The sequence below is a fragment of the Spinacia oleracea genome, chromosome 4 (assembly GCF_020520425.1).
Source record: "Spinacia oleracea cultivar Varoflay chromosome 4, BTI_SOV_V1, whole genome shotgun sequence".
Lineage (NCBI taxonomy): Eukaryota > Viridiplantae > Streptophyta > Magnoliopsida > Caryophyllales > Amaranthaceae > Spinacia > Spinacia oleracea.
The window spans coordinates 9,948,465-9,976,348 of record NC_079490.1 but is presented as its reverse complement, the minus strand read 5'-3'; the positions used below and the strand labels follow the sequence as shown (position 1 = coordinate 9,976,348).

The 27,884-nt window shown below is 34.4% G+C and overlaps 3 protein-coding genes across 3 annotated transcripts; all 3 read right to left on the bottom strand.

Annotated features, from left to right (window-relative positions):
* On the bottom strand, positions 1–6,737 carry LOC130471306 (uncharacterized). Its single transcript, XM_056841356.1, has 2 exons — positions 6,570–6,737; positions 1–843 (listed from the first exon to the last, which is right to left on the bottom strand). Exons 1-2 carry the CDS (start codon positions 6,735–6,737, stop codon positions 1–3), a joined length of 1,011 nt encoding a protein of 336 aa, XP_056697334.1.
* Positions 6,738–18,527: 11,790 nt separating this feature from the next.
* Positions 18,528–22,309, bottom strand: LOC110792023 (B3 domain-containing protein REM16-like). Its single transcript, XM_021996814.2, has 3 exons — positions 22,144–22,309; positions 19,192–19,815; positions 18,528–18,880 (listed from the first exon to the last, which is right to left on the bottom strand). The coding sequence occupies exons 1-3, from the start codon at positions 22,282–22,284 to the stop codon at positions 18,626–18,628; spliced, it is 1,020 nt and encodes a 339-aa protein (XP_021852506.1). The 5' UTR covers positions 22,285–22,309; the 3' UTR covers positions 18,528–18,625.
* Positions 22,310–25,306: 2,997 nt separating this feature from the next.
* Positions 25,307–26,587, bottom strand: LOC130459793 (uncharacterized). The gene is made up of 2 exons (XM_056827343.1): positions 26,487–26,587; positions 25,307–25,585 (listed from the first exon to the last, which is right to left on the bottom strand). The coding sequence occupies exons 1-2, from the start codon at positions 26,554–26,556 to the stop codon at positions 25,341–25,343; spliced, it is 315 nt and encodes a 104-aa protein (XP_056683321.1). The 5' UTR covers positions 26,557–26,587; the 3' UTR covers positions 25,307–25,340.
* Between the last annotated feature and the right edge of the window lie 1,297 nt (positions 26,588–27,884).

Genomic DNA, 27,884 nt, shown 5'->3' with positions numbered 1-27,884 from the left:
TCAGTTGTTGGTAATCTCCCCTTCCTCTACTTCAACAATTTCAATAGCTGTATCCATTGTTGAACCACCAACAACAAAAGGAATGAAAGCTGTCTCTTTTCCGGTATCTTGATTTTTGTTATCAACCTTTTTCAACCTGTCTCTGGCTTCCTTGATGTCAGTAACAATGGACCCAAACACCAGCTGCGCAGCTCCCCCTGAAGTTTCCCCCTGATTCAAATGAACTGCATTATCAATAGAAGGATTAGCACCCACAATTGCACTTGTTTCATCCCTTGCCTTTCTTCTAACTGTTTCAACATAATCTGGATTAACGTTTTCAAAATCAGCTTCATAATCACTTCTTGCACAGGAAGGAATAATGTAATGCAGCTTGCTTCCTACTGCCATGATGAGTGAATGAGCAGCTAAAGAATGAGCCACTTTGTTGCAGAATTTAGGAATGTGAGTGAGGTTTCCTACCCAAGACTGATTAAGAAGGTTGGCAACCTCCCTCAAAACAGGACCCAACTCATGATGATCTTGTTCCTTGATTTTTCCCAAAAGCACTTTGAGGTTTAAAGCATCAGTTTCTATCTCCAACTTCTCAAACTTGAAATCTCTTGCAATAATTAGTCCCTCCCTTAAGGCATAAAGCTCTGCAGCAAGAGGGGAGCTAACAGTGAATTTACTGGAGAAACCAACAAACCAGGAACCTGTTGACCTTCTGAACACACCTCCACCTCCTGCCACTACATTTGACTTCCAAGCACCATCCACATTTAACTTCATCACTCCATCTTTTGGAGGAAACCAAGTTTTCTTAGGCAATCCTGGAACCTGATTTGCACCTAACTCCTTACCCTGTGAACAATTGTTAGCAGAAGTCCAATCTACATAGAAATCATTATAAAGAGAAAAGGCAGATTTCATTTTGAGATCAAACACCACCCTATTTCTGGAAAGCCAAATCTTCCATATAGCTGTAATAAACAAACTTTTCCATTTAATAGAATTATTTAGGTTAAAAGTGATCCAAGCATTCCAATTAGAATTGTAAAAAGTATAAAAATCAAACTTAGGGGTAGACCAAACACGTTGAAATATATAAGTCCATAAAATACTGGATTGGGGGCAATCCCTAAACAGATGCAAATGATTTTCAGAATTTAAGTGGCATCTGGAACAAATAGGAGAGAGTTGAGGTAAAAACTGATGCAGACTTTCTGCTACAGGTAAAATCTGATGGACACAGTTCCAAAGAAGCATTTTATATTTATAAGGACCTGGAATTTTCCAAATATTGTGCCAAGAAACATTATTTGAAGATGGGCGATGAATGGCACTGAGTTGACAATGATAAGCTGACTTGATGTTAAAGCAACCATTTTTAGAATAAATCCATCTTATGAAATCCAACTCCTTACAGTTATTAGAAAGAGGATAGGAAAGGATTAAGGATTTGATGTGGGATGGAATGAGATGCTCATATCATTGAGATGCCAAGTTTTATTTCTAATAATATGGCTAACCAACCAGTGAGCCTTAGAATCAGGAATTGTAACTCCTTCAGTTTTATACAATGGTTGATCCCCAATCCAATGATGATACCAAAGAGAGGTAGTATTACCATTCCCAATACCAATAATGATGCCTTTTTCAAGAATAGGGCGACCTTTGAGAATGTCTCTCCATAATGGAGATTGATTGTTATTAGGAATACAATTGAAAAGATTTGCATGTTTGAGATATTTTTCTTTTAAAATTTTCACCCACAACTTTTCCGGATTAGTTAAAATCGCCCACCCCAATTTGGCCATAAAAGCAAGGTTCCATTCCTTCAATCTCCTAATTCCCAGCCCACCCTCATTGATTGGTCTTGTAATCTTGTCCCAAGAAAGCCTAGACATATACCTACTTCTTTCTACCTTATTCCAAAAAAACTTCCTAAAACATTTTTCCAAGGCATGGGTAATGGAAGCAGGGAGAATATTAGTTTGCATAGCATAAAGAGGATAGGAATTAAGCACAGATTTAATTAGGGTACATCTCCCTGCCATATTTAGAAGTTTAGCTTTCCAACCCCTCACCCTATCCATTGATTTATCTAAGAGACCTAAATAATTAGAAATTTTCAACTTATGAGGTCGAATGTCAACACCTAGATATTTTCCAAAAGAAGAAGAGATTTTGAAACCAAAATCTCCAGCAATATCCTTTCTGATAGAATGATGAAGATTGGAAGGGAAAATGAGAGTTGATTTGGCCATGCTAATTTTTAAACCAGACTTTTCCCCAAAGTAAGTTAAAGTGTCCATAATATTACTTAAAGCTTCTTTGTTAGCTGTACTAAACAGGAACACATCATCGGCATAAAAAACATGGGAAATTTTTATATTTCTAGTAATAGCAATGGGGCTCCAACTATGAGTATTAACCCTTTGCTCAATAATAGTAGATAATCTATCAAGGCATAACACAAAAATGTAAGAGGAAAGAGGATCACCCTGTCGAATTCCCCTAAATGGTTTGAAAGCATTACAGATTTCTCTATTCCACAGAATAGAGATGGAAGGAGTTGAAATACAAGACATAATGAGGCTAATCAGATTTGGAGGGAAGTTAAAGAATAGAAGAGTTTCTCTAACAAAATCCCATTCAATACTATCATAAGCCTTGGTAATATCTAATTTCAAAGCCATAATCTTATTTCTTTTTTTAACTTTATGGAAATGATGAGCCATTTCTTTAACAAGGATAACATTATCCTCTATACCCCGACCATGAATGAAACTAGATTGGAACGGACTTATAATACGACCTAAAATATTTTTTAATCTAGAAGAAATAATTTTAGTGACAAGCTTGTAAATAGTATTACATAATCCTATCGGTCTAAACTCCGCAATTGTAGCAGGGCAAGAATTTTTAGGAACAAGGGTAATATAAGACTGATTAATATCTTCTGGAATTGAACCATTAAGGAAACAATCATTGCAAAAATCAAAAATAATAGATCCTAGTTGAACCCAATGCTTTTGAAAAAAAATTGGTTGGATTCCATCAGGGCCAGGGGCTTTTATAGGATCCATTGCAAACAGATTGTTACGCACTTCATCTATAGAAACAGGAGAATTCAAAATATCAAATTCCTCCACATTAACAGCCAAATTACTATGAGTATTACAATTTAGATTGCCATATAACCTAGTAGTGGTAAAAAGATTCTGAAAATAATTAGTAGCAATGTTTTTCAATTGATTTTGATCAGTGATCCAAACATCATTACTGTTTTTTAAAGTTTGAATTTTTCCTCTTGATTTCTTAATATTAGCAATCATATGAAAATACTTAGTATTAAAATCCCCATATTTTCTCCAATTCATCCCAGATTTTTGAGCCCAAATCAGCCGTTCCTTGTTTAAAATGTCATTTAATTGTTGTATGAGATTTTTTTCCAAATTAACTAAATACTGTGAATGATACCTACTTAAAGCGATCTGAATTCCATCAATTCTCGCAAGAAGGTTTTTCTTTTGTTTTTTTAAATTCCCGAAAATATTATGATTCCACATAGGGATAGAGTTAAGAAATTCGTTTCTTCCTTGTAAAAAGGAATTGTGAGGGAAGTTCCAATTACTAACAAAGTAATTAGTGAAATCTGGGTGAGTTAACCAGACTTCCTTACATCTAAAAGGAAATGGCCCATTAGCAGTAATATTAGATAATGTAATTAAAATGGGCGAATGATCAGAGAAGGTACGAGGTAAGTGATTAACCTTAGTATGAGGATAAGCTTCCATCCATGGAGAGTTAGCTAACGCACGATCAAGCCTTTCCTGAATTAGATGGTGCGCATCCCTGGCATTAGTCCAAGTAAAAGGACAACCACTGAAACCCAAATCTACTAAACCAGCTTCGTCCATAAAATTAACCATTTCTTTTCCTTGATTGACACGAAAGGGTCTTCCACCCTGTTTTTCAGATTGGCTAGTGATTTCATTCATATCACCCACCACAAGCCAAGGAGCATTCTTAGGAGGTAAGTTGGATTGGAGAGAATTCCAGTGATTGGATTTTTCACGAGAAGAACTTGGTGCATGCATGGCGGTGACAAGGCCCTCTTTCCCCAGATTTTTAAAATGAAAAAGAGAGTGAAAATATGTGTTTTCAGCATAAAAAAGAACTAAATCAACAGTTTTTTTCCAAAACAACCAAATTCCCCCTCTTGTTCCAACTGGTCTAACCACCCTAAAATCCGAAAATTTTAAACTTATCATTGTTTCCCTTGCCCTGGAACCATCAGCCTTAGTCTCTAAAAAAATGAAAATATCTGGATTTTGATTAAAAACAACTTCTTTTGCATGAGGTAAAAACAAGTTTCTATTTGCCCCCCTCACATTCCACATGCAAATTTTCATCTGTAAGTCGGGTTTGGATAAAGAGGAGTTAACCTTGAACAAACCTTGCGAACTAGATGGCTGTTTTATCAGGTAACTCTCCCAATCCTTCCAGAATTGTGGTGCTCCTAGCTTGGGAATGTCCTCCAATCGAATCGGTGTTAGATATGTGAATATCTGTCGCTGGGCAAGAGGCGGGTTCCAATAACGGCCCTGAATCTGAATACCCACCACCTCCTCCCCTGACATGTACATTGCTGTAAGGCGTTCGTGGTGCCCCATGTCTTGACCTAGTGTTTCGAACCTTAAGGGCATTATTGGTACCCCTCTTGGCAGTGGTGGAAGAGGTTGTCGTTGTAACACCGGGCCGTGAACTGGTGGTGAGAATTCCCAATTTTTCGGGCTGTATAACTGTCGAGGGCCCACTGCTATCGTTGATTTGGGTCCGAAGCTCCTGATGGAAGGCTGAAAATGGCGGAGTGCATGAAACGGTCGGGCTTGGTAGTTGAGAGTATTCAACTCGGTCAGACTGCCTTTTAGCTCCTCCAGTGAATCCGTCTTCGATTCCGTAGTCTTGCATGTCATGATCGGAGATGTTGGAAACAGGTTCATAGTTTTTGGAGGTTTCATTCCCCATGGATCCTCCGGCAGCGTTGGTGTGGCCTTGACTGGGGTTTTTGAGTGCTCCTTCCTCTTCCTCAGTTCTACCGGTCTTCGTTGGTAAGTTATGGGTGGTGGTGAATTGAGAGTCTCCGGCGTCTGTTTTTGATATTCCGGTTCCATGGGGGGTGGAGAGAGAAAGAGGTTGAAGGATTGAAGAAGGCGATTGATTAGAAAAGTTGGGAATAGTAGAAAGAGAAGTAGAGGAGAGAGACTGAGGATGATGGTTGTTTGCAGCGGTATTTAAAACCGAGGCTGAATAGGAAGTTGAAGAGTTTAAAGAAGATTCTACCAATGGAGAAACTACCAATTGAGAAGAAATCTTCGCCACGTGTTTGTAAAGTTCTTCAGCTTCCTTTCCGCAGTTCTTAGTTAAGTTATCTTGTAAATCTTTATCATTATTGCTCTGTAAACTTAAAAGATTTGTTTCCTGCTCTCCATTGATTGGCCAGAACTATTTATTGAATTGCCTTTCCCAGACAAAGAAGAAGAAGGGTTATTTGCTCCGATATTTAAAGCAGCAGATTTGTGTTTTCCATACTCATTAATTCTCGAATTAGGGACCCTATTTTTAGAAATTTCCAATCTGTTTTTATTGTTACTTTTTCTATTTGTGACAAGGGTCCAAGGCCCATAATTCTGATGTTCTAAACCTAAACCCTTCTCTCCACTTTCCAAACCCTTATCATTGTTTTGGTGTATATTATTAGATAAAACTTGATCAGTTTGTTTTCCTAGGGTATGAGTGGTATTATTAATGTTATTATTCGTACTTTGCATGTTATTATCCCGTTCACTCGTATTGTGCTTAGTTGGGCAATTAAAATGCGTATGGCCTATTATACCGCAATGAAAACACAGAGTATCTATATTCTCGTAAATGATATTCTGCCAATCTCCTCCTACCCAAACTTTAGTTACCAGAGGTTTTTGAAGATCAATCTCAATACAAACTCGAGCATATCTAGCCCTTGTTAATTTGTCTGTAGAATAATCCACCCTTATCGGTTTTCCCGCAATCTTTGCTATGTTAAAAAGAGCCTCTTTATCATAATATTCAACTGGTAACTCCGTAAATCTAACCCAAACAGTCATTTTATCAAATTCATTAATAGATGGTCTAAAATTTGGCCTCCAAGTTGTGATCATAATATAATGATCTAGGATAAACCATGGCCCTCCAAAAAGGGCTCGCTCATAATCCTCCTCCATGGAAAATCTATAGAAAAAAATTCCTTTTCCTACATCGATAGTTTCTAGAGATCCTTTGATTCTCCACATAGATCGAACTCTAGCATCCATAAAAGATTGTTTTGGAGTAATACCTAAGCACTTACCCATTAAAGTGAGCTTCCATGATGATCTTAACCTGGTCAAAGTGTTCTTATCGAATTGAACTACAAATTCACCTGGAGGAGCCATAGTTTCTTCATCATCATTCCAATCTTTTGAGGCAACGACAATCTTTTTTGCTTCTTCAAACCATTGTGTAGATTTAGAAACAACTTCTCTGAAAGAAATAGAACTTACCTTGTTTGATAGTTGAACAATCGGACCTTCGGTTGACAATCCACTATTGTGCATGGTCGATTGTGATGGAGATTTAGCTCGCTGAGTATTAATTCCTTCATGATTATCATCTTGCATCTCTACATCTTTAGGAATAGATGACTGAGGAGGAGGCGGTTCCTCCTCCATAATCACTTGGATTCAAAGAACTCAAAATGGACTTTGCAACTTTCTCTCAACTTTTCTCTCTCTAGAAATTTCTCTCTCTAGAAATATAAGTGCTGTTATTTTAATCTAGCATAACTTTCTACTATCTTGAGTCACTATTATGAGTCACCTCATTTATTTTTCTACATTGGTGAGGTTCTCCACCACTCTCTCTCCTAATTTTATCAATACCCCACCATTTATTCTCTCTCTTATGTATTACTCCATCCATCTCTTTTTGTTTTTTACGTTTTTCTTTTTGGATATTTCAAAATGTTCTTTACATTTCCTTTTATATTATCACATTAACTTAGTATTCTATCAAAATTTGTGTCCAATTATTATTTTAATCAATTAAATTCATTGAATCATTTAATCTCTTACACTTTTCCATTAGGACATTAAATTTTTCTCATTTCCCAATATCATAATTTTGATAAAAGTGAAAACATTATAAATAAACATAATTTATCTTGTTTAAATAAAAAAAATTGAGGAATCTCGATGCAAATTAATTAATCGTTAAAACGCGTGAAAAATGTCAAACGTAAAATACAAAAAGAGACGGAGGGAGTACTAATTATTTCTAGTTATTGGGCTTATATAATTAATTAATAAAACTAATGACATTGTTAATTATTATTTTTTAATTAAAGCATTTTATTTAATATTAATAATCAATACTATTCATAATTACGAAATATTTTTATATGTAAATACTATGCAAATTGATTTTACAATGAAAAAAAGAAGGATAAAAAAATATATCGATATTGGGCTCAATTTATAGATGAAATTATAAGAATGCCTTTGGTGTAATTATTTTTTTGAAAAAAAAATTAAATAAATTGTCAATTTACGTAAGAAAATTAACAAAGAACAAAAAAGGGTAACATTTTATCAACATCAAACCAATGTAATTTGTGTAAGAGGAAATGAAATGCAAGGACACATGTCAACATTTAAATGGATCTATTTTACTTTCTGCCACCGCGGGTCCCATAATTCAGTGACTCTTCAGTGGTTGCATCCCCTCCCCACTAGGGATGGAAATATCAAGTGGATCACCCGATAACCCGATCACCCGCTTTAAATAAATGGATGAAAACCCGCAATAAATGGATGAAAGGCGGGTGACGGGTGAACCGGGTGACGGATCCGGGTCGGATTCGGGTGAAAAAATTTGGTCCATCACCCGACCCATCACCCTTTTAGCACCCGACCCATCACCCGCTAATATATATATGCGTATAAAAAAAATCTGTTTTAAATAAAATTGCATATTTTCCAAAGCCAAACCCTAGAATACATTAAGGCGCCTCTTAGAGTCTCACGCAGTCACGCTCATCGTCTCAGACTACTATTACCTATCTCTCTCCTCCTATTTTCAAACTACTCAAGCGGCGGATCTCAAAACTCTCCTCCATGGCTCCATCTTCTCTTCTTACATGAGTTTTATCTCCACTTTCAGGTATTTCTCCTTCTTATTCTACCTTATTATTTTTCAATCTAAAGTTAATATGTTATGGAGCTTGCCACTTTGTCAGCCTCTGTGGTTTCATTATGCAAATAGATTATCGCATTTCATCGTCAATTCTCTTAGTGTCTAACTAATGAGTTACTTGATTGATTTCACTTTTCTAATTTGAATTTAGGCGACCTAATTAAACGAAGGTCTATAATCTATTAATCTGTATTGTTTTGGTTAGGTATATCTTTGGAGTTTTAAATAAAAGAAACTCAACCTTTTAGTTACTAATTCTTACTGGTCACTATAATACTACTTACTATTAATTCCTAATTACCTTTTAAGCATATGGGATTGCTGATGCAACTATTGTTCATTTAATTTGTGGCATCAGTTTGATTTGTAGTCTAAAGTTGAGAAATATTTTGGATGTGTTGTCGGACTCATTCATTTGGTTCGTCGCATCTAACCAGGAATTCAATTCATTTGGGGTTTTAGTTGTTGCCTTATTTTATTGTTGGTTCTAGAAAAAGTTAAATAGAGTTTTTCTATTTACATGTTAAATACTACAGAGGAGCTGCAGAACAAACTATCTGACCTTACTGAATGTATAGTTAGTTAACAAGTTCACACAAATTCTTAATCTCTTTTAATAAATGACATTTCCTTATTAATATTCTCTTATTGTTTTGTTGATTTTTTAATTATGCAGGAACATATAATAGTATACAATGATGGATGGTAATGATTCTGGATATGAGTCTTCATTACCTCGCTCGACTCCTTCTACTGTATCTCCTAGTCCCGTTCCCAACAGTATGCCACCACCTCCTCCCCGCCCGCCATTATATCATTCACAGTCCAATAGCTCTCGCCAACAATCGTCTTCTCGTCTTGGTGAAGCTAATGAACCTGGGGTACAACCAGAACCAAGTGAACTTACATCTTCTCGCAAAGGAAGAAAACTTACATCACCTGTGTGGAATCATTTTGAAAGGATTACGGTAAATGATCAGTTCAAGGCGAAGTGCATTCACTGTAACAAATTGATGTCGGCTAACACCACCAATGGGACTTCTCACCTTAATGATCACTTAACCAAAAGGTGCACTAAGAAAAACCAGAAAGTTGATATTCGCCAAAAATTATTGAGCGTTAATCGGAGGAGTGATGGGACATGTAGTGTGGAGAATACAAACTTTAGCCAAGAAGTGTCAAGGAAGGAGCTAGCTAATATGGTGATTGTTCACGAGTATCCATTGGCCATAGTGGAACATTTTGGTTTTAGAAGATTCGTGAGTAGCTTGAATCCTAGCTTCAAGATCATATCTCGTCCTACTTTGAGATCAGATATCTTGAAGATGTTCGTAAGTGAGAAAAATTGCTTGAAAAAGGTGTTGGAGAATAATGAGTCAAAAATTGCCATCACCACAGACATGTGGACTGCTTCGAATCAAAAGAAAGGTTATATGGCTGTGACTGCCCATTATATTGACCAATTTTGGGTACTACGTAACAAAACTTTGAGGTAATAATTCTTACATGACTATATTCTTTCTTATAATAGTTTCTGTACATGTTTGGGTGAATATTTTTGATACTTTTGGTGCTAAAACCTTGCTGTCCAGATTTTAGTTTGTTGCTTATTTACTTGTTCTATTACTGGTTTGTGATTATTTTGTTGTCCTTTATTGAAATATAGGTTTACTTATGTTCCTTGTCCACACACAAAGGACGTACTTGCTCAAGTTTTATTGGATTCACTTAATATGTACAATATTGCTGAAAAGATTTCATCTGTGATTGTTGATAATTGCACTACGAATGATGCTATGTTGGATATTTTAAAACCAAGGTTTAGTGAATAATCATTGATTTTGAAGGGTAGATTTTTGCATATGAGATGTAGTGCGCATATTCTTAATTTAGTTGTGCAAGATGGATTGGATGTGATTGGTGGAGGTATTGAGAGGGTTCGTGATTGTGTGGCTTTTTGGGTTGCAACTCCTAAAAGAATTGAAACTTTTGAAAATAAAGTGAAGTCTATGAAAAGTGAAGAAGTTAGAAAGCTTGTTCTTGATTGTAAAACTAGATGGAACTCAACTTTTCTAATGCTTCAAACTGTGTTACCATATAAAGATGTGTTTGCAAGTATTAAGCGTCAAAGCCCTCGTTTGAAATTCACACTTCCAACCCAACAAGATTGGGAATTTACAGCCCTAGTGTGTGAAAAGTTGAAAAGGTTTCACAAATTGACTGAGTTGTTTTCTGGTAGAAAGTATCCAACTTCTAATTTATTCTTTCGCCAAGTGTGTGAAATCAAACTTGCTCTTACTTCATGGTTGCAATGTGAACCCCTAGTTATCAGGGACATGGCAAAAAAAATGATTGAAAAGTTTGATAAGTATTGGAGCACCATCAATGAGGTTTTAGCTATTGCTGCCATTTTGAATCCTAGGAACAAGTTGGAATGTGTGGAATTTTATTTCAGTGAGATTTATGGTATTGATTCTGATATGGAAATTGAGAGGGTCAAAAACACTTTATATGAACTCTTATATGAATATCAAGATAAAGTTTTCTCAAATGAAGCATATTCGTCCACTCCTTCTGAAAGTAGTGTGCTTGGAAAACGTTCTGCATCTTGTTTAGATAGTAATAGTGTTGGTGATGATGGTGGTGGTGATAAGTGGAGTAGAGTGAAGAAAACCAAAAAGAGAAAGGTGAATGTAAAGTCTGAGTTAGACCATTACTTAGAGGAAGATGCCTTGCCGGAGAATGGCAATTTTGATATTCTCAAGTATTGGAACATTGAGCTCAAGTATCCAACATTGCAAAGAATTGCTAAGGATATACTAGCAATTCCGGCATCCACAGTTGCATCCGAAAGTGCATTTAGTATGGGAGGTAGAGTTGTTAGCCCTTCTCGTTCTAGACTTGCTCAAAACACCGTGGAAGCTTTAATGTGCCTGCAAAATTGGATAATCGGAGATTATTCAGGTAACATAACACTACTACTTATATTTTATTTGTATACTCGTAGTTTATTTTTTATTTGATATATTTTCTACTTTAAATAGGTAATTCATTCGACAATGCTCAATCTTGTGCTACAATTTTAGAAGACGATGACCCTATGGAATGTGAAACAAGTGGTGGGTATGGGAGCGATGTGCTTGATCTTGATGACTCGGTAAGTTCATTAAATATTTAACTATGTACGTGATGGTAACATTTAAAGAAGTGTATATTCATACCTTAATCATTTATTTTATAGGGAGATGAAGATTACTTTAATGCCATGTAATGTAAGATGGTTTGGAAGCTTGCATGCTGGAAGATGATGTTGAGTTGATGCTGATCTGCTGCTAATTAACCTACTGCTGCTTGATGTTGTTGCTGACTTGTTGTGCCAATGATCTTTATTTTGTACCTGCTGTTAGCTACAGAGTACAGACTTTGTTGTTTTAATTTTATTGTTGAACTCTTCTTTTATTTGGAAATTTATTAAAGTCAAGTGGTGTACGCTTAATGTTTGTAATTTTTCCGAACAGTGGAAAGTTCTCATGTCGTGGAACTAAACGTTGAAAGTATTTTAGTACGGAGTAATATTTTTTTTCGTATTAGTTGGTATTTTTATACAAGAAATTTATCGTATTTTCACCCGAAATTCACCCGATCCACCCGATTCACCCGTGGGTGATGGATGGATAGAATCCGGGTGATAGGCAAGCCGGGTGATGGATGGATCGGGTGGAGCGGATGGATGCGGGTGATGCTCCACCCGACCCAAATCCCATCCATTTCCATCCCTACTCCCCACGGTGAAGTTGTGAGTTACCACCTACAAGGGTGAGTTAACTCACAAGTAGGAGAGAGTTGTGAGTTATTACTAACTCACCACTACTCATACTCTTACATCCATCTAATTCATTGCATCGGTGAAATTAATTATGTCGACCTAACATTATAGGTGAAACGAACCTTCAAAACTCACTTAAACATTTCATGCAACATGCAAGGCTGATAGAGTATAAAACTAATCTTGGGTCTTCAACCATCAGCTTAAGCTTTTGATTGAGTTAGTCCTTTGACATGGTATCAGAGCTAACGTGACGCAAAGGTCACGGGTTCGAATCTCATCCACCCCTCCTTTCAAAGTGGAATATTTCGCGCCGGGATACGAGGGGCCTATGCTGCATCCACACTTCAAGCCCAAAGGGCTTTCATGTGAGGGAGCGTAATAGAGTATAAAACTAATCTTGGGCTTCAACCATCAGCTTAAGATTTTGGTTGAGTTGGTCCTTTGACAAAGGCAAGTAAAAAACCAAAAACTTAAATTGGCATGAGAATTAGAATAAAGTTTAGATCGATAGTAGGTATAGATATATATAAGTAATAATCACAATAACAATTAATCAATGGTGTTGCATGTGGCATGGCGGCATGTTACAAATGCAGAAAATGGAAGCAAATTTGAGAATTTATAAATAAACCTGTATAAGTTCCATGAGAAAATGGACGTCTTTCGTATAAAGTTCAGCCGAAAGACAAGTAACTGCATGGTGTAAATCTTGTGTTAATGGGTTTGCTTCTTTCGACCCAATTGAGAACTTTTTGCTTCTCAATTCTTCGATGTGATTTCTAGCAGTTGCCGCCGCCGCCGCCGCCACCACGGCAACCTTAACTGGGTTACTACCGCTGCTAAACTGCCCTGATTTTGGCATTTTCGGCTGCATGGGCGGCTTGGTGTGGTTTGTTTGCAAGATCGATCAAAGAACGATGTTTGGAAGAGGAAAAGGAATCTCTGTGAGAAAATTGAAGCAAAGGGAGGAACTGTGAGAGTAGTGCGTTGTTTACTTGAATTGGTTTGTAAGGATTTGACAAGTCTAATTAAGTCCAGGAGTGGGAAACACTGATTTGTCTGATTTTTATTACTACACAAGCAAGCAAGTAAGGATATAGTATCTTTTCTATCAAAGTTAATTTACAAGTGTAATGCTAAACTCATTACTCATGCCACGTTACATGGAGAACTATAGACACGTACGCACGTAAAGAAAAACTAGTTTATACTCTTATATGATCCTCTTATTCGTACTAAATTTTTGGTTTAGATAATTTATCTTTCTAGCTACTTTCTCTAATCTCCCCCGTCCTCCATAAATTGCATGTAAGAAGGTGCGTTACAAATAGGAGTGTCAATTCGAACAAACGAATCAGATTTGGGTCGGATTTATCGGTTTGGGTTAAAATGAGTTAATTTGGTTATCAGGTCGGATCAGCTCGATTGAAAAAATAACGGGTCGAATCGGTTCGGGTTGGTTGGCACGGGTTTACGTCGGATCGGGTTTATATCAGGTCGGATTCGTGTCGGGTCGGGTTGTAAACGGGTTTAATCGGGTTGTATCGGGTCGGATGCATATCGGGTTGGTGTCAGGTTGGAGCACGTCAGGTTGTAAATGGGTATAGCCGGATTGTAACAGGTTCATGTCTAGTCAGGTCAATTCGAAAATAAATTATATACAATATCGGGTTATTATTAAGGTCATAATTTTCAATACGTTTATATTATAATATGGATGTCTTAAATAAGAGACAAGGGCGGTAACTAAATTTTAAAAGTGTTAAAATTTTAAGACAAGCAGAGTTAGTGAGTATATATAGTATATGACTTAGTTTTATCATAGATAACGATGAACTAATGACTAATACGTAGTAGAATTTATCACTTCGTATTCATGAAACATGCATTTATTTATGAATTAATAACTAAATAATATAGTAATTAATAATCGATAATGATGAACTGATATGTAATGAATTTGTAAAGTTTGTAAATACAAGTTTAACATATATTCATATTGGTTTAAACAACAACGAGACTAACATGTTCAACAACGAAACGAGACAAACAATTTCAATTGTTAATGAATTAAGTCGATTCAGTTAAAACAACATAGTGTTTCGATTGGGTCTTTGGTTATAACTTACTTATAATAAGATTATAACATATTGAATTATATCAATTTAGTTTAGTAATCGATTAGTCAGTTGAATATGAGTCAATATAAGAGCGCAAGACTAATAAATTAAAATAATACAAATTCATAAGTTCTATTCCGTATAACATTGTCAAATATAACATTCTACATTTGATTACTCTAATAAGCTAATAACTGATGAATTGATGATCATAACTAGTTTAAACTAGAACCCTACAAAACTATAACTATATAAGGATATAAATCTACAACGACATAATTGTGTAATTATATAAGTATATAACTTTGTGAGATAATTTGTTTACAACTATCTAATTCTATATAACTTTATGAGATTATAGATCAGTTTACATATATCTATATAATTCTACAAGATTATAATAATACAATAATATATATATAGCTCTATTGGAAATACATCCGATAAAGAACAATATGTTAAACAAGTTTAGATTATAACATGTTTGGTTACTTACTCGGTTGATAAACAACTATTCGGATACTCGATTTGGCCAAACTCAGTGTTGTATTTATTATAGAAAGTTGAGGTAGGTTTTTAAAAAAATTTGTCATATAAATACGAAACAGATTTTTGTCATAATTGTCATATAAATATACAACAGGCATCAACTATAGAAATGTACAACAACTTTCTTTTAATAAACGAAGAAGTGGCAAAAATTACAACCGGATCAACAGGTTTAGAACTATTCCGATCTGGAATTTTCAGGACAAGACTGGTATTGTCCGGAATAATTCAGAACCGATCTCCCAAGATCAAACAACTTGAACTTATTTATTTCTTACACGACATCTTTACAGAAAAATTAAGTGATTAGTTAATTAAGAAAAATGAAATGCATAGACATTTCTCAAGGTCTCTGTCCATCGTCTATCATTTGCTCAGCGTCTCCTAAAGCACGTCCAGATCAACATTACCTCCTGTAACTATAATATAGTTTACTTCCTCCAAGGGTTAGTTTTATAGGACGTGATAATTATTGCTTAGATGGATGATATGGATTACCGATGTTGGTTTTGCTACCTAAGAGAACGCCGTACGAATTCGATGTGAAAATTCTGACCGTATCAGGTATTAATTTATAGTTTATTACAGAGTATTTTTGATGTAAACTATTAGCCTAATTATTAATTTATTATCTTTCTTATATTGTCATTAATTAATAAAAACGTTATAGTCCATAGTACAACTTTTAATTTGGATCAAATAAAACGTGTTATACGGTTGTCTTGTAGTTCGGGGGAGACGAGTTATAAACGGTTTGAATTAAACGGGTTGTAAACGGTTCGAGTACGTTGAAACAACTTGGGTTGTAAACGGTCCGTTTTGACACAATTCGGGTTGGAAACGGTCCGAGTTGAAACGGTCCGAGTTGAAACAGTTCGGGTTGTAAACGGACCGGGTTGAAACCGTTCGTGTTGTGAACGGATTTTCCCGGGTTGAAACGGTTGATTGAAACAAATCGGATAATCAACGGTTTCCGGGTCCATTCGGTTCGGGTAGAAACGGTTCGAGTTGACGCATGACAGTTTGTTATTGGGTATTGGATCTTAATCGGGTTAATATTTTCGAGACGGTCCGAGTTCGGGTTGAATATTATTGGATTGGACAGGTTTTGGGTTCCAACTCATGGGTTATTAACGATTCGGGTTCTTAACGATCGGATTAACTCAGTTGGTTCAACAATTCGGGTTGAAAATTGAGAACTTTAGTTACAAGTATAAAAAAACGGAAGAAGTTTTGTACAACAAGCGTGGGCATTCACATATCATTTTCATGCACGTACGGGGGAGATAGTACTAAAATTAGGCAGTGATCTTTAAGTGCAAATTAAGAGCACCAAAGGGATAAATGCTTAGTAAGTTACTATATTGATGGAAGCTACAATACAGTAATTAATTAATTGTCATTAATTATAATATTGTTCACGATCTAACCCAAACAGCTAATAAATTAGCTGGTCCTTTTCTACCAAACATTAAACATAGTACTCCATTACAAGTACATTACCATTTGTAATAAGGTTTTAATTTCCACATGGTACATGGATTGTACATGGATTTCAATACAAACAGTATGCACACAATTTAAGGTTCTTTGAGGTGATCAATAATTCAACTGCGAGGTTTCTAATGTGTTGAGTACGTACATCCCTGTTACATAAGTCCTGTTACATAAGTCACTTCGTTCTGCTGAAATTACAACACTTTCTTTCTAATAATTAACTTATACGAGTACCGTTTAACCCATTTTCTTTAAACATAGTCGTCTAGTTGTTCTACTCGTTCTTTCTCTCCTTCTCTTTATCTTTAAAAAATAAGTCTAAAATAACAGGGCTTCACTTTAGGAACTTAGAAAAAAGAGTAAAGGGACCAAATATGTAGCAACATAGGCCCTGTTTGGCAAATGACTTTTTGCTGGCTTTTTGGTTGGCTTTTGGCTGTTGGCTTTTAATCTGGTCAAACAGCCAAAAAAATATGTTTGGTAACTGGCTTTTTAGCTAGCTGAAAACCAGCTTTTCCGCCAAAAATGAAAAGCTAATGTTACTAGCTTTTTGGAGTTGGCTTTTGGCTTTTCACTATCTAAATTACTTTTTTGTCCTTATTTTTAACTAATTAACTAATAATTAATAATTAATAAATAATAAATAATAACTCTTAGCTAACCATGGGATATGGTATTTTTTTTTGCACGCAAATATATATAACTTGAAACATCAAATCGTATAGTATATACTAACTTTTCACGTATTACACACCACATTGTGTTGGTAAAATTAGTAACTCGGGGCACCCCGAGCCGAATACAAGTTAATTATTAATTATTAATTAATTAGTAATTAGTATTTATTAGTTAGTAACAATTAATTATTAATTATTAGTTATTAGTTAAAATAATATTCTATTAATTATACTGCATAAAGTAATTTATTTTTAATGTATATTTAATTTATTTGTTATTACGTTTTACTCCGTACATAAGTATGTATTAAAAATGAAAAAAGGACATTAAATGTCCTTAAATATCATTTTACATAGCTACAGCCAACAACCAACAACTGATTTTACCAAACATATTTGTAACCAATCCATAGTCAAACAGCCAACAAAAGCAGCCAACTTGAACAACCATTCAAACCAGCCAAGTAAAACAGCCGACAGTCGACAGCCGACAGCCAACAGTCAATTGCCAAACAGGGCCTATAGAGTGAAGGACTACATATGAATTGGTACCAGGTGCCCCTTTGAACAAATATCGTAACAATTCGAATTTTGATTTCAACTGATTGTGTAATTGATTTTGGACTACCCACCAAACAAGCAATGGAACTATGGAAGTGCTACACTTGAAACTTGTTTGGTTGAATAGGCCACGAAATAGTTTTATACGGAGTAATAAGGAAGTTTTTGTCCACATATAATAGCATTTCACTGGAAATTCATAGTTTGTTTAGTTAATCATGAACCTTACATTGTGTATTTCCACTTACGTAGAGCCGTAGGGACCTAGATAAGTAATTTCCTTCAAATGACGGGAAGTATAATTTCTTAGAAATATCAAATTTTCATGTTTTGTCCATAAAAACACATTATATTCTTTCACTTTCTAGAAAATTCCGAGTTTATAATTTGTCAACCAAACACTTATAAGTGTACCTAAATTTTATAAGAAATCTTGAATCAATACAAAATGGGGCGTAAGAAATTAGAATCTTGAATCAATACTATTACACATATATACCATGGGCCCAAGACCACAACTATAAATGGCCCCAAATAGACAAGCGCTTAGCTGAACGAATGAAATTAGCTAAATGAGCTATGATGGACCAAAAGCCCAATCCATTCGTCATCAGAACTCAAACAAGAACATGTCTCACTATTACAAGTAGAGGTGGCAAACAAGTTGTTTAGATTAGCGGATGTACTTTTCGCGGATGAACCTGAACTTATCTGAATTGATTAAACCTGAATGAAACTTAATGAACATGATTAAACCGGGTTGCAAAAGAGTAAGCTCGAGAGAGTCAATAAATAGGACCTGTTTGAAACTTATAAGACCTGATTGAAACATATTGACCTGATAAGACCTTACTGCAACTTATCTAAACTGATTAACAAATACATACCCTCATCATATATAGCAAATGCATACCCTCATCATTAACCAAACTTGCACAGGCTAACCGGCAGGGGAGAGGGTCGTAGAAACATATATAATCACAGCAATACAGAAAAGAAAAAAGGGGGGGGGGGGGGGGGGGGGGGGGAGGGGAAGAAACCTGAACTTCTCTAAGAAAAAAATTATCACCATTCAAAGTTTCTACCTCAGTAATCAGTCAGACTGTTTTTTAAGAAGTGTGAAGAGCTACTACCTAAGGTGCAGCGCGGTATATTGAGACATCAAATACAACAGGCTCACCCTTTTGGCTTACCAGCTTAAACAAGCAGACATCAAATTCCTGCAACAAGTTATCTATAGCAAACTTGTACCACCCTGTAACAAGCACCCCGCCTCCATACCGAGGTTCGGTATTAAACCTCACGGTCCACTTTCTCCCATCTGCACGAAGGTCCATGTACTGGTTTTTCCGAGTAAGGTAAGTCCTTGCCCACGGTGAAGGTATACGCTGCATCAGGAAATCCAATCAACAAGGTGTGTTCATTTAAGCTCAATTAAATTAGACCTCATCAAATTGTGGGATGGGCCACACCTTGAAAATTCTCTCCATTAGGTCAGGCCGGGCCAACTATGGCCCGAATTTTCTACCCAAAACCCGCTATTTCGGGCAAAAAATAGCGGGCTTTTCGGGCCATTCAGGACGGACCAAATTTATAACTAAAATTGCAAATTTGAGTTGCCCAAACCTGCTATTTTTCGGGCCGGGCTCATGATGATCAGGTATAAATTAAACAAAAGGAGTTATCAGCGAAGGCTTACCAAGCGATAGTAAAAGGAAACATTAGAAGCTTTCATGACGACAGTGAAGCTCTCATTTGTCGTTTCCTGGCTCGCCAATTGCATAGCTCTTGCTTTATCCGCTGCACTTAGGGGTACATTGTTTGGTGTGTGAGGTTCAACATCAGCACCGTTGTTCCTCAAGCTACATATGGAGTGCCTACGACGACTCTTCCTCCTCGAGGCTTCTGCAGCGTCTTTTTCATTGTCCGAATCATCAGTCTCCAATAATAACTCCTCATCATTTCCGACAACCTTGTCAGTTCTCTCATTAGTACTTTTTCTCTTCAACTGAGAATTTTCACCTGCATCATTTTTTCCAAGAACAGATTTCTTCACAAAGTATGAATCAGCTTTCTCACACAAGTTTCCTCCACCGAACACCAAAACCTTAAAGCAGGATTCACGGATGTACTTAAACACGAGCAAGTCGTTTTCCTTGAAGTTGTGAGCTTTTGCAAACTCTTTCCATCCATCTCCGGAGAAAAAGGTGTCGTTGTTATCCCTCATGAGCCGTACCTCCCATGCAGCACCCCCGGGACTTTTGAGGATTACCTTATGAGGTAATTTGTCCCTCATGTTTTCAGAAAATTTCTTTGGGATCATCTGATAATCCATAAATTCACATGAAAATTAACACATCAGGGAATCAAATCAGGTTTCAGAAATTCATCCACATACAACAAATGTTTCGGTTTATACGTTATATCCAATACTTCCGACAATATTCATGTTACAACCGATTGAGTAAGCACATAATTCTGGTTATAAATGCAATGAAAGTTGTAGAGAATACGGAATACAAAAAAGTGAAGTACATTAACAAACCCATGCTAGATACACAAAAAAATGCAAATGAAAGTTCAAGCAAATCAAAGAATGCAAATAACTGGAACACACAAAAAAAAGTCGTATCAAGGGAACTAAAACAAGACAATGTTTCTTCCTAAGCAAAACATCACTGTACAAAGTACTTATCTTCTAACGACAGAGCCTGATAGTAAACAAATACGTACATAAATGGACATTCGCAAGTACATTTCCAATCAGTTTTTGAATAATTATGCCTAATATTTGTTTTAAGTGTAATATGGAAGTGATTTGCTTGACAAAGTACAGAGCAACACAAGAAAATCCCAAGTGAAAAATGAAGAAATTAGGTGAAAATCAAAAAGGAAATAAGAATCATTTTATTAGCATCACCTTGAATGGGTTAAAACACACTATTAATTAGATTGTATCTGTTAAAACTTAGTCTCCTCAATCAGTTTCTTCCAGAAACTAAGACTTTGGCACCAATGCCATTCCTAACAATCAAATGAACCATAAGTCATAACTCATATAAATTTCTGCATGGGAAAAGTTATTGCAACAAAAAGTTGTCATTCCTTAGTGAGTCGGATGAAGAACAGTACGTTCTCGAAGCACTTGATAGTCGATACACATTTAAGGACATAAATTGGCAAAAGAAAACCTAACTTCTATGCTTCAAGGATGTTAAAATTAAGCGAAAATGATAAAGGTCGCAACATGCGACCTTTAAGCCGTGTCACAATGATGACATGGCATGCTTATGTGTAATGATTTAAATTGGAAACTAAAATATTTAACTTATATAATCTATTATATATGTTTAAAAAAAAGGTAGGAAAATCTTAATATTCTGATTTGTTTCCTTCTTTACATCGATTACCTAATTTATATATTTTTATAGTAAAAATATTGCATTGATAGTAAAATATTTATGATGACGCATAGCATACGTGGCGCTTATATGTACCAATTAAACTGCGACATGTAAGATTGCGACAACTAAATGTTGTCGCAACTTGCGACCTTTATCATTACCCAAAATTAAGAGATAAATCTAACTAAGCTACGCCCCCCACTAAAAAACCTACCCAGGCACCAATCAAAGCAATAAACTAAGAAAAATACTTGTAACACTCACAAATCACAATCTCACTCCAATCCTTTAATTTCTTTTCCAAACTCCTAATTTACATTTGTAATGGATTAGCGAAAATGGAAATCGACAGTGTTTGTGCCAAAGTTGTGAAGGGCCGTGCCAAAACTGAAAATTACTACTCGTACTCCGGTATAAAGTTAAGCTCTCACACTCCCACCCGATCAAAAATGTTTGTCACCTTGTTTGCATTCGATACTTTGATCACAAATTTATGAAAATAACATTGATTTACAACATGATAGATGCATTTTCATATTAGTATTAAACTTATACTTTCATACATACTTTTTTCCTCCATTAACTCTACTAATATGTTGTGGAAAAATGTTATGTTCAAAGTTCAGCCTGAAAGAATTAGGAAGACACTATCACTATACTTCGTATATGTTAGTTGGACTCTTCATTTCACCTCGGGTTGATGTGTTGGATCTTTGACACTCGGAAATGAGTATGAACATTGGACACTTCATTTTGGACCTAAATCGTGGAATTTTTCACATACTAGCCGAGTCGGACACTTAGTCTCATACCCGTGTCCAACATGGATACCCGAGTAACATAGCACTATCACATGATACAACAACATGAATCACAATTTGCACTTCTGAAACATCTTATTGCACATTTGCAGGCCTAAAACACAAATGTATAAGTTCAAGACAAACCCTACTCACAATTTAAAGGTCAAAACATGTCAATTCTTGAAACTAAACTCAAATTCATATCATACTTCTAAACAAGCCCACTAACAACCATCGAGGGTCTATGTACGATAGGTCTCAGGTTAATTCAAACCCTCATCCGCATTTGTAATTTGTACTGCCATTGTAATACTTAGTCATTCACAAACCCAAATTAAGAGACAAAAATGAACATGCAAATATGAATTAATATAAAGCAAAAACCAAGAAACATAAAGGTTAACGCCCAAATTAAGAAAGAAGAGAGAGAGAGATAGAGATTACAAGTTGGGAACGGAAATCGGGTGAAAGAATTTGGAAAAAACGCATTGACTTGAAATTGGTCCAATAAACTTGTTCTTCAAGTGTTCTGCAACCACCATTTTCACTCCCATTGTTGCTGCAAAACCCATCTTCCTCCTCCATTCAAAATGTAACTTTTATTTTTGGAAGACAGGATATGAAAATTGAAAAGAACGAATCAAATAATCCTTTTTTATTTTTGTAACGTAAACGTATCAGGTATGTTTGGGCTGGTTAACAAGAATTGTTAGGCCCGAATTTTGTTGTTGGTTTAGTTATTCTTAAGGTGCATTATGGTTAGGGTGTCAGCGAGCCGTTAATTAACAAGTTCGCTCAAAACTTGTTCATTAATAAATTAAATTTCTATACACACGATTGATTAATTATTTCTTGCTCTTTTAATGATAATTTTCTCCTAATTTTAATATTTTGGTGATTTTGATAAATATCTTGAAAATTCATTTTCTTCTATGTTATTATACTATAAAATATTTGTGTGTTTAATTTTCTTTCTCTGATTTAAATAAAGGGGTAATAGTCAATTACTTTTTTGACGCTGCCTCATACGTTCACTTATATAATAAAGGTAAACTAGTACTCATAAAAATTTAAACTCATTTAATAAACGAAACTGACTTGAACAATCTTGACATTTGTCTAAGCAACTAAATACATACTCTGTAGGGCCTTTGTTTTATAAAGTTACGATATTCGTATAAAATATCATTCATGTGGTTCTTGCTAAACACTAAGGCTCTGTTCTGTTCGACTTTTTTTAACTTATTTCAGACAAAATAAGTTCAGATAAGTTCAGTTAAGTTCAGATAAGTTCGGATAATATAAATTCAGCAAAAGTAAGTTTTTTTTCAAACATTTTCACACACAAATGATTTTATTTTAGACAAAATAAGTATTTTCGGATAAAATAAGTTTAGATAAGTTTAGATAAGTCCAGTTAAGTTCAGATAAGTTCAGTTATCAGATAAGTTCAAATATATACTATAAGTTCAGTCAAAATAAGTCCAATAGAAAGGAGCCTAACTTTTATATAAACAAAGTTAAGATATGATTAACAGTCTATAACCAATTTGTTACATTGTTATCAAATAATAGCCAGCGCGCATATCCTGATAGAGTGATACTCCCTCTGTATTTTAAAAAGAGATACACTTTTCTTAAACGGTCGTATTTTAAAAAGAGATACACTTTTCTTTTTTGACATGTTTTGGTCTCCATTTCCAACTATATTAATATTTCTCTTTTTTTGTGGTCCCTACACTTACTCACATCATCTTTTTACTATAATAAATAATCCACACACTACCGACTTTCATCTTATTTTAACAAATTCAACTCATCCTCCTAAAACTACGTGTCGGTCAAAGTGTATCTCTTTTTAAAATACCGAGGAAGTACCATTTAGAATTGACAAATATATAAGTCAAATAAAGCTCTATTCTCGTCAAGAAAAAAACGTTTAAATTTATTTGAATTATTTAGACAAAATAAGTTTAGATGGAGAAAATCTACCAAACAATTAGACAATTTATGACAATGCATTTGTTTTAGACAATTTCGAACACAATAAGGTCTTATATTCACCTTATTTATATCTGTTTCATTAAAAATGAATTTAGATATGTTTAAGAGAAATAAAGTCTACAGGGCAACTTAACTCATAGTCTCTCTGACCTTAAAAGATTACTCTATATTCTTTTTTACGGTATCACATTAAGGACCCGTTCTATTTGCCTGGTCTGCTCTGGTCTGGTCTGATTCTTTCTGGTCTGACCTGGTCTGATCTGAACTAAACTTTTCTTATTGTTTTGTTATGTACTCCGTATTATTTTTATTACTCACTCTGTCCCAAATTAGTTGTTACACTTTCCTTTTTTGTCCGTCCCAGATTAGTTGTTACACTTCTAAATTAGGAATGTCTCCACCATTATTATATTGTCTCTCTCTCCCCACTAAATTTTTTTGTCCCTACACTCTCTCTCATTCAATTAAAAAAATACCCCACTAACTTCTATCACATGTACTTTTTCAATAAAATAACAATTGATAACCAAACAACCACTTATCACCTAAAACTTTGTGCAATGGTAAATGTAACAACTAATTTGGGATGGAGAGAGTATATATTTTATTATTATTATTATTATTATTATTATTATTATTATTATTATTATTATTTCTATTTCTATTATTGTTATTATTATTAATATTATTGTTGTTTTTATTGTTGTTATTATAATTAAGGAAATTAAAGATGGATTTCTACGTTAATAAGAATATTTGGGTAATAGTACGTGTTAGGCAATAAAAACAACAAAAGAATCATGATAATAATTATAATAATAAATAATAATAATAACAATAATGGTAACATTGATAAGAATAAGATTAAAAAATAATAATAAGAATAATATAGAAAGTAAAAAGTACTCAGTAAGAATAAGGTGAGTAAAAAAAAGTCATGGTCTAATAAGATCTGATCCAATAAGTAACAATGATAATGCGAAAAGAACATGACCTAAGTTTGTCACATACTTTAAATGATAAATTTTTCCACTCGCTCTCTCTTTATCTTTTTCATGAGCCCAACCACTTTACCAACGCACGTACACAAATTACTCCCTAATATTAATTAGTCAAGTAATAGTATACTTTGCTCTATGAGTCATTTTTTAAGGGTGGAGGGATTAACCGAATAAAATCACATATGTGAGCCCAATCCTTGTTGAAGAACCTTGGGTCTATTGGGCTGATTCTGATTTGATCTCTTGGTACCTTTTGCACAAAATATCTAAGCAATTCCACGAGTCAGCATACTACTCTTAAACAAAGGGTTTTAATTACATTCTCCTTGATTCCCATTCTCATTCTCTTTCCCTTTCTCCTTCTCCAACCAAACGGCCCCTTAGTAAACTATGCATTGCACTTGAGACGTGTGTATAGCTTAGCAACGAATTTTGTTTCACTCACAAACTTTATTTCGCAATGGAGGACATATATTGGTATATAGTGATGTGCTTGTAAATCTTACATCTTTATTTGTTACATGTACAAAAAGAAAAACGAGACACACTCTAACATATACACAAGCACAACACACCAATTATTTATACTTTTTATAATATTATATATTACATACTTTGTTTTAAGGACAAATAAGATCAACAACGCCCAAAGTAACATGAGCAACCTAGTGCACGCCATTTGCACTCCCCGGTAACTGCTCCAGAACTCCTGCAGCTTGCGCGACACCTTCTATTACCAAAGAAAGACAAGCATCTTGCTCTGCCAAAGTGAGTATGCGTCCACCATCCACAGTGATGAATGGCTTCTAATAGCTTTCTAGGAAACTCAAGTGGTGTTTCGGATTCATCAGCATGATTGTCACCCTTTACTATTGCGATGTCTGAAAAATTACAAGAAAAAATAACATATCTTTGTCACATTTGTTGATTCATAAACTCTACAAACTATGTGTTAAAAAGCGTTTTTACAAGCGTTTACATGTCAGTGAAAAGAGATATATGGTTTGCATAGGAATCGAACCCGCAACCTCCACTATCAACACTAGACCATTAACCAATTGAGCTATAATCTTTTACATGTTATATATGCAAATTAATTTTAATATAATATAGAAAAATTATCTTCTCAAAAAAACTCAAACAAAATTACATTTAAAAAATATGATAATTATTGTTATTCACGAAATAATCCGGGGCATCGCCCGGGCCCAAATACTAGTTGTTTTTACTTATTTCGGGAAAAATAAGTTCAAATAATTTTTAATAAATTCAAACAAGACAAGTTCAGAAAAAATAAGTACAAAATAAGTAAACAGAACACACTTTAAGTATATAACAAGATTAGATCCATATAAACAGTTTTTTACAAAATAATTAACTGAACATCCCCATGCTACTGCATAATTATAATGTTTTGAATATAAACATTTAAATTTATTCATCTAATATGCATATTATATGTGTAATATGCAAATGTGACAAACATATTGAGTGAATATGTTTTCATTAATATACCGATTTGACTAAAATATTACCAAAAAATATTTAGCAAAATTATTATTGTGTAGTCTCTATTGTTGCTAGAATTATGAACTAATATTTTCTCCATACATAAATAGTTTATAAAAAATGATAGAGAATAAAAATAAAATAAAATAAATATTTTTTTAGGAAAATGGTTTTTGGCGGGAAAATTTTGCACCAGGAAGTGACACGTGTCATTCCTGGTGTCTGTTTTAGTATAAAGTAAAGTAATAGATGCAAAATTACAGGTTAACTTACCATTGCTTATAAGAAGGGTGAAAACGAGGAAGAATGCCACTACATTAACCGAGTAATTTGATTTGGCCATATCGATCTTTTGTTTCTCTACTTTTGTGAGTTTATTTTTAGGGATTAAGTTGAAATTAAAATCGTGTGTATTTATAGATTTATTTTTTGACAAAATCATTTGCTTGCAAGATGAGCATACATATGAAACTTTCGCCCCTCAATATATATATCATCCACTAATGGTAAATGGTTGAATATTTATAAGATTTGATTGTTTCTCTATTTCAATTCATTTCGTAATTTAATTAGAATTTGTAAAACTAATGTTGATTTAATTCGTTTCTTGTATATTGTAGTATTACACTAGTGGCAACATGCAACTATCAAGTCCATAATACTTAGGCCATGTTCGGCTAGTTGTTCTTTTGATCTTTTTACCTTATCTTCACTTATCGAGAGTAAAATAGTTCAGATAAAAGTTAAGTTCAGGAAAAATAAGTACTATCTAAACACAATTTATAACTAAATGAAACTTTGGTAAGTTTTAATAGTTAATTTCAAATAACTCAGTTAAGGTCAGATAAGGTGATCGAATAAATAACGCAACCTAATATAAAAATTAGGATTAATTATATATATTCTGTCTGGTTTTATTTACCGGATGAAGGTGATCGGGATATATGAATTGCGCGTATGATTCTTTCTCTAACAAAGATCTTGAACTTTTAAAAATTATTGCCAAGTAGTACAAGCGAAGTACCACTCAACCATTCAATTGAACCTTAATTCTACTAATGACATCAATAAAACCCAAAAAGAGGGAAACAAATTATAAAGATTTATTTAATATATATATATATAATTTTTCTGAAGACTTTTGAAGTCTGAAAATTATTATATAAGTAGTGATCTTGTCGAATTGGCAAAGAGGATAACTCCTTGTTTCTTGAATGAACCATTGACACAAGTCACACAACACCATGACAAAAACTAGTTAAATAAACTGACTTTGTTGCATCATAATGTGGGAGTCTAATAGCAATTTCAATGGTGAGCTACAAGTGTTGTGGTTAAGTTTGCCACATCAAATTTCTAGGTATAATTGATTTAAGCTATAAATTTTTATATTGGTGGGCTACAATACCTTGTAGTTCCCTATAATATTTAATTTAAAATTTTATTTATTTGAGCTACTTTTTTTTTGAGCTACCTGCCCACAATAGTTACAAGGTTTTAACAACTGTCTATGTCATAGTTGTACCAATGGTGGACTATCTGCTCATATGTTCATTTTTTTGGTGAGCAAGTCCCTTATTAAACCATTGGAGTTGCTCTAATAGAGCTCATTTTAATAGTGTTATAACGGAAGCAAAAAAAATTTAAAGAAATAAAGAACATATAAATTTA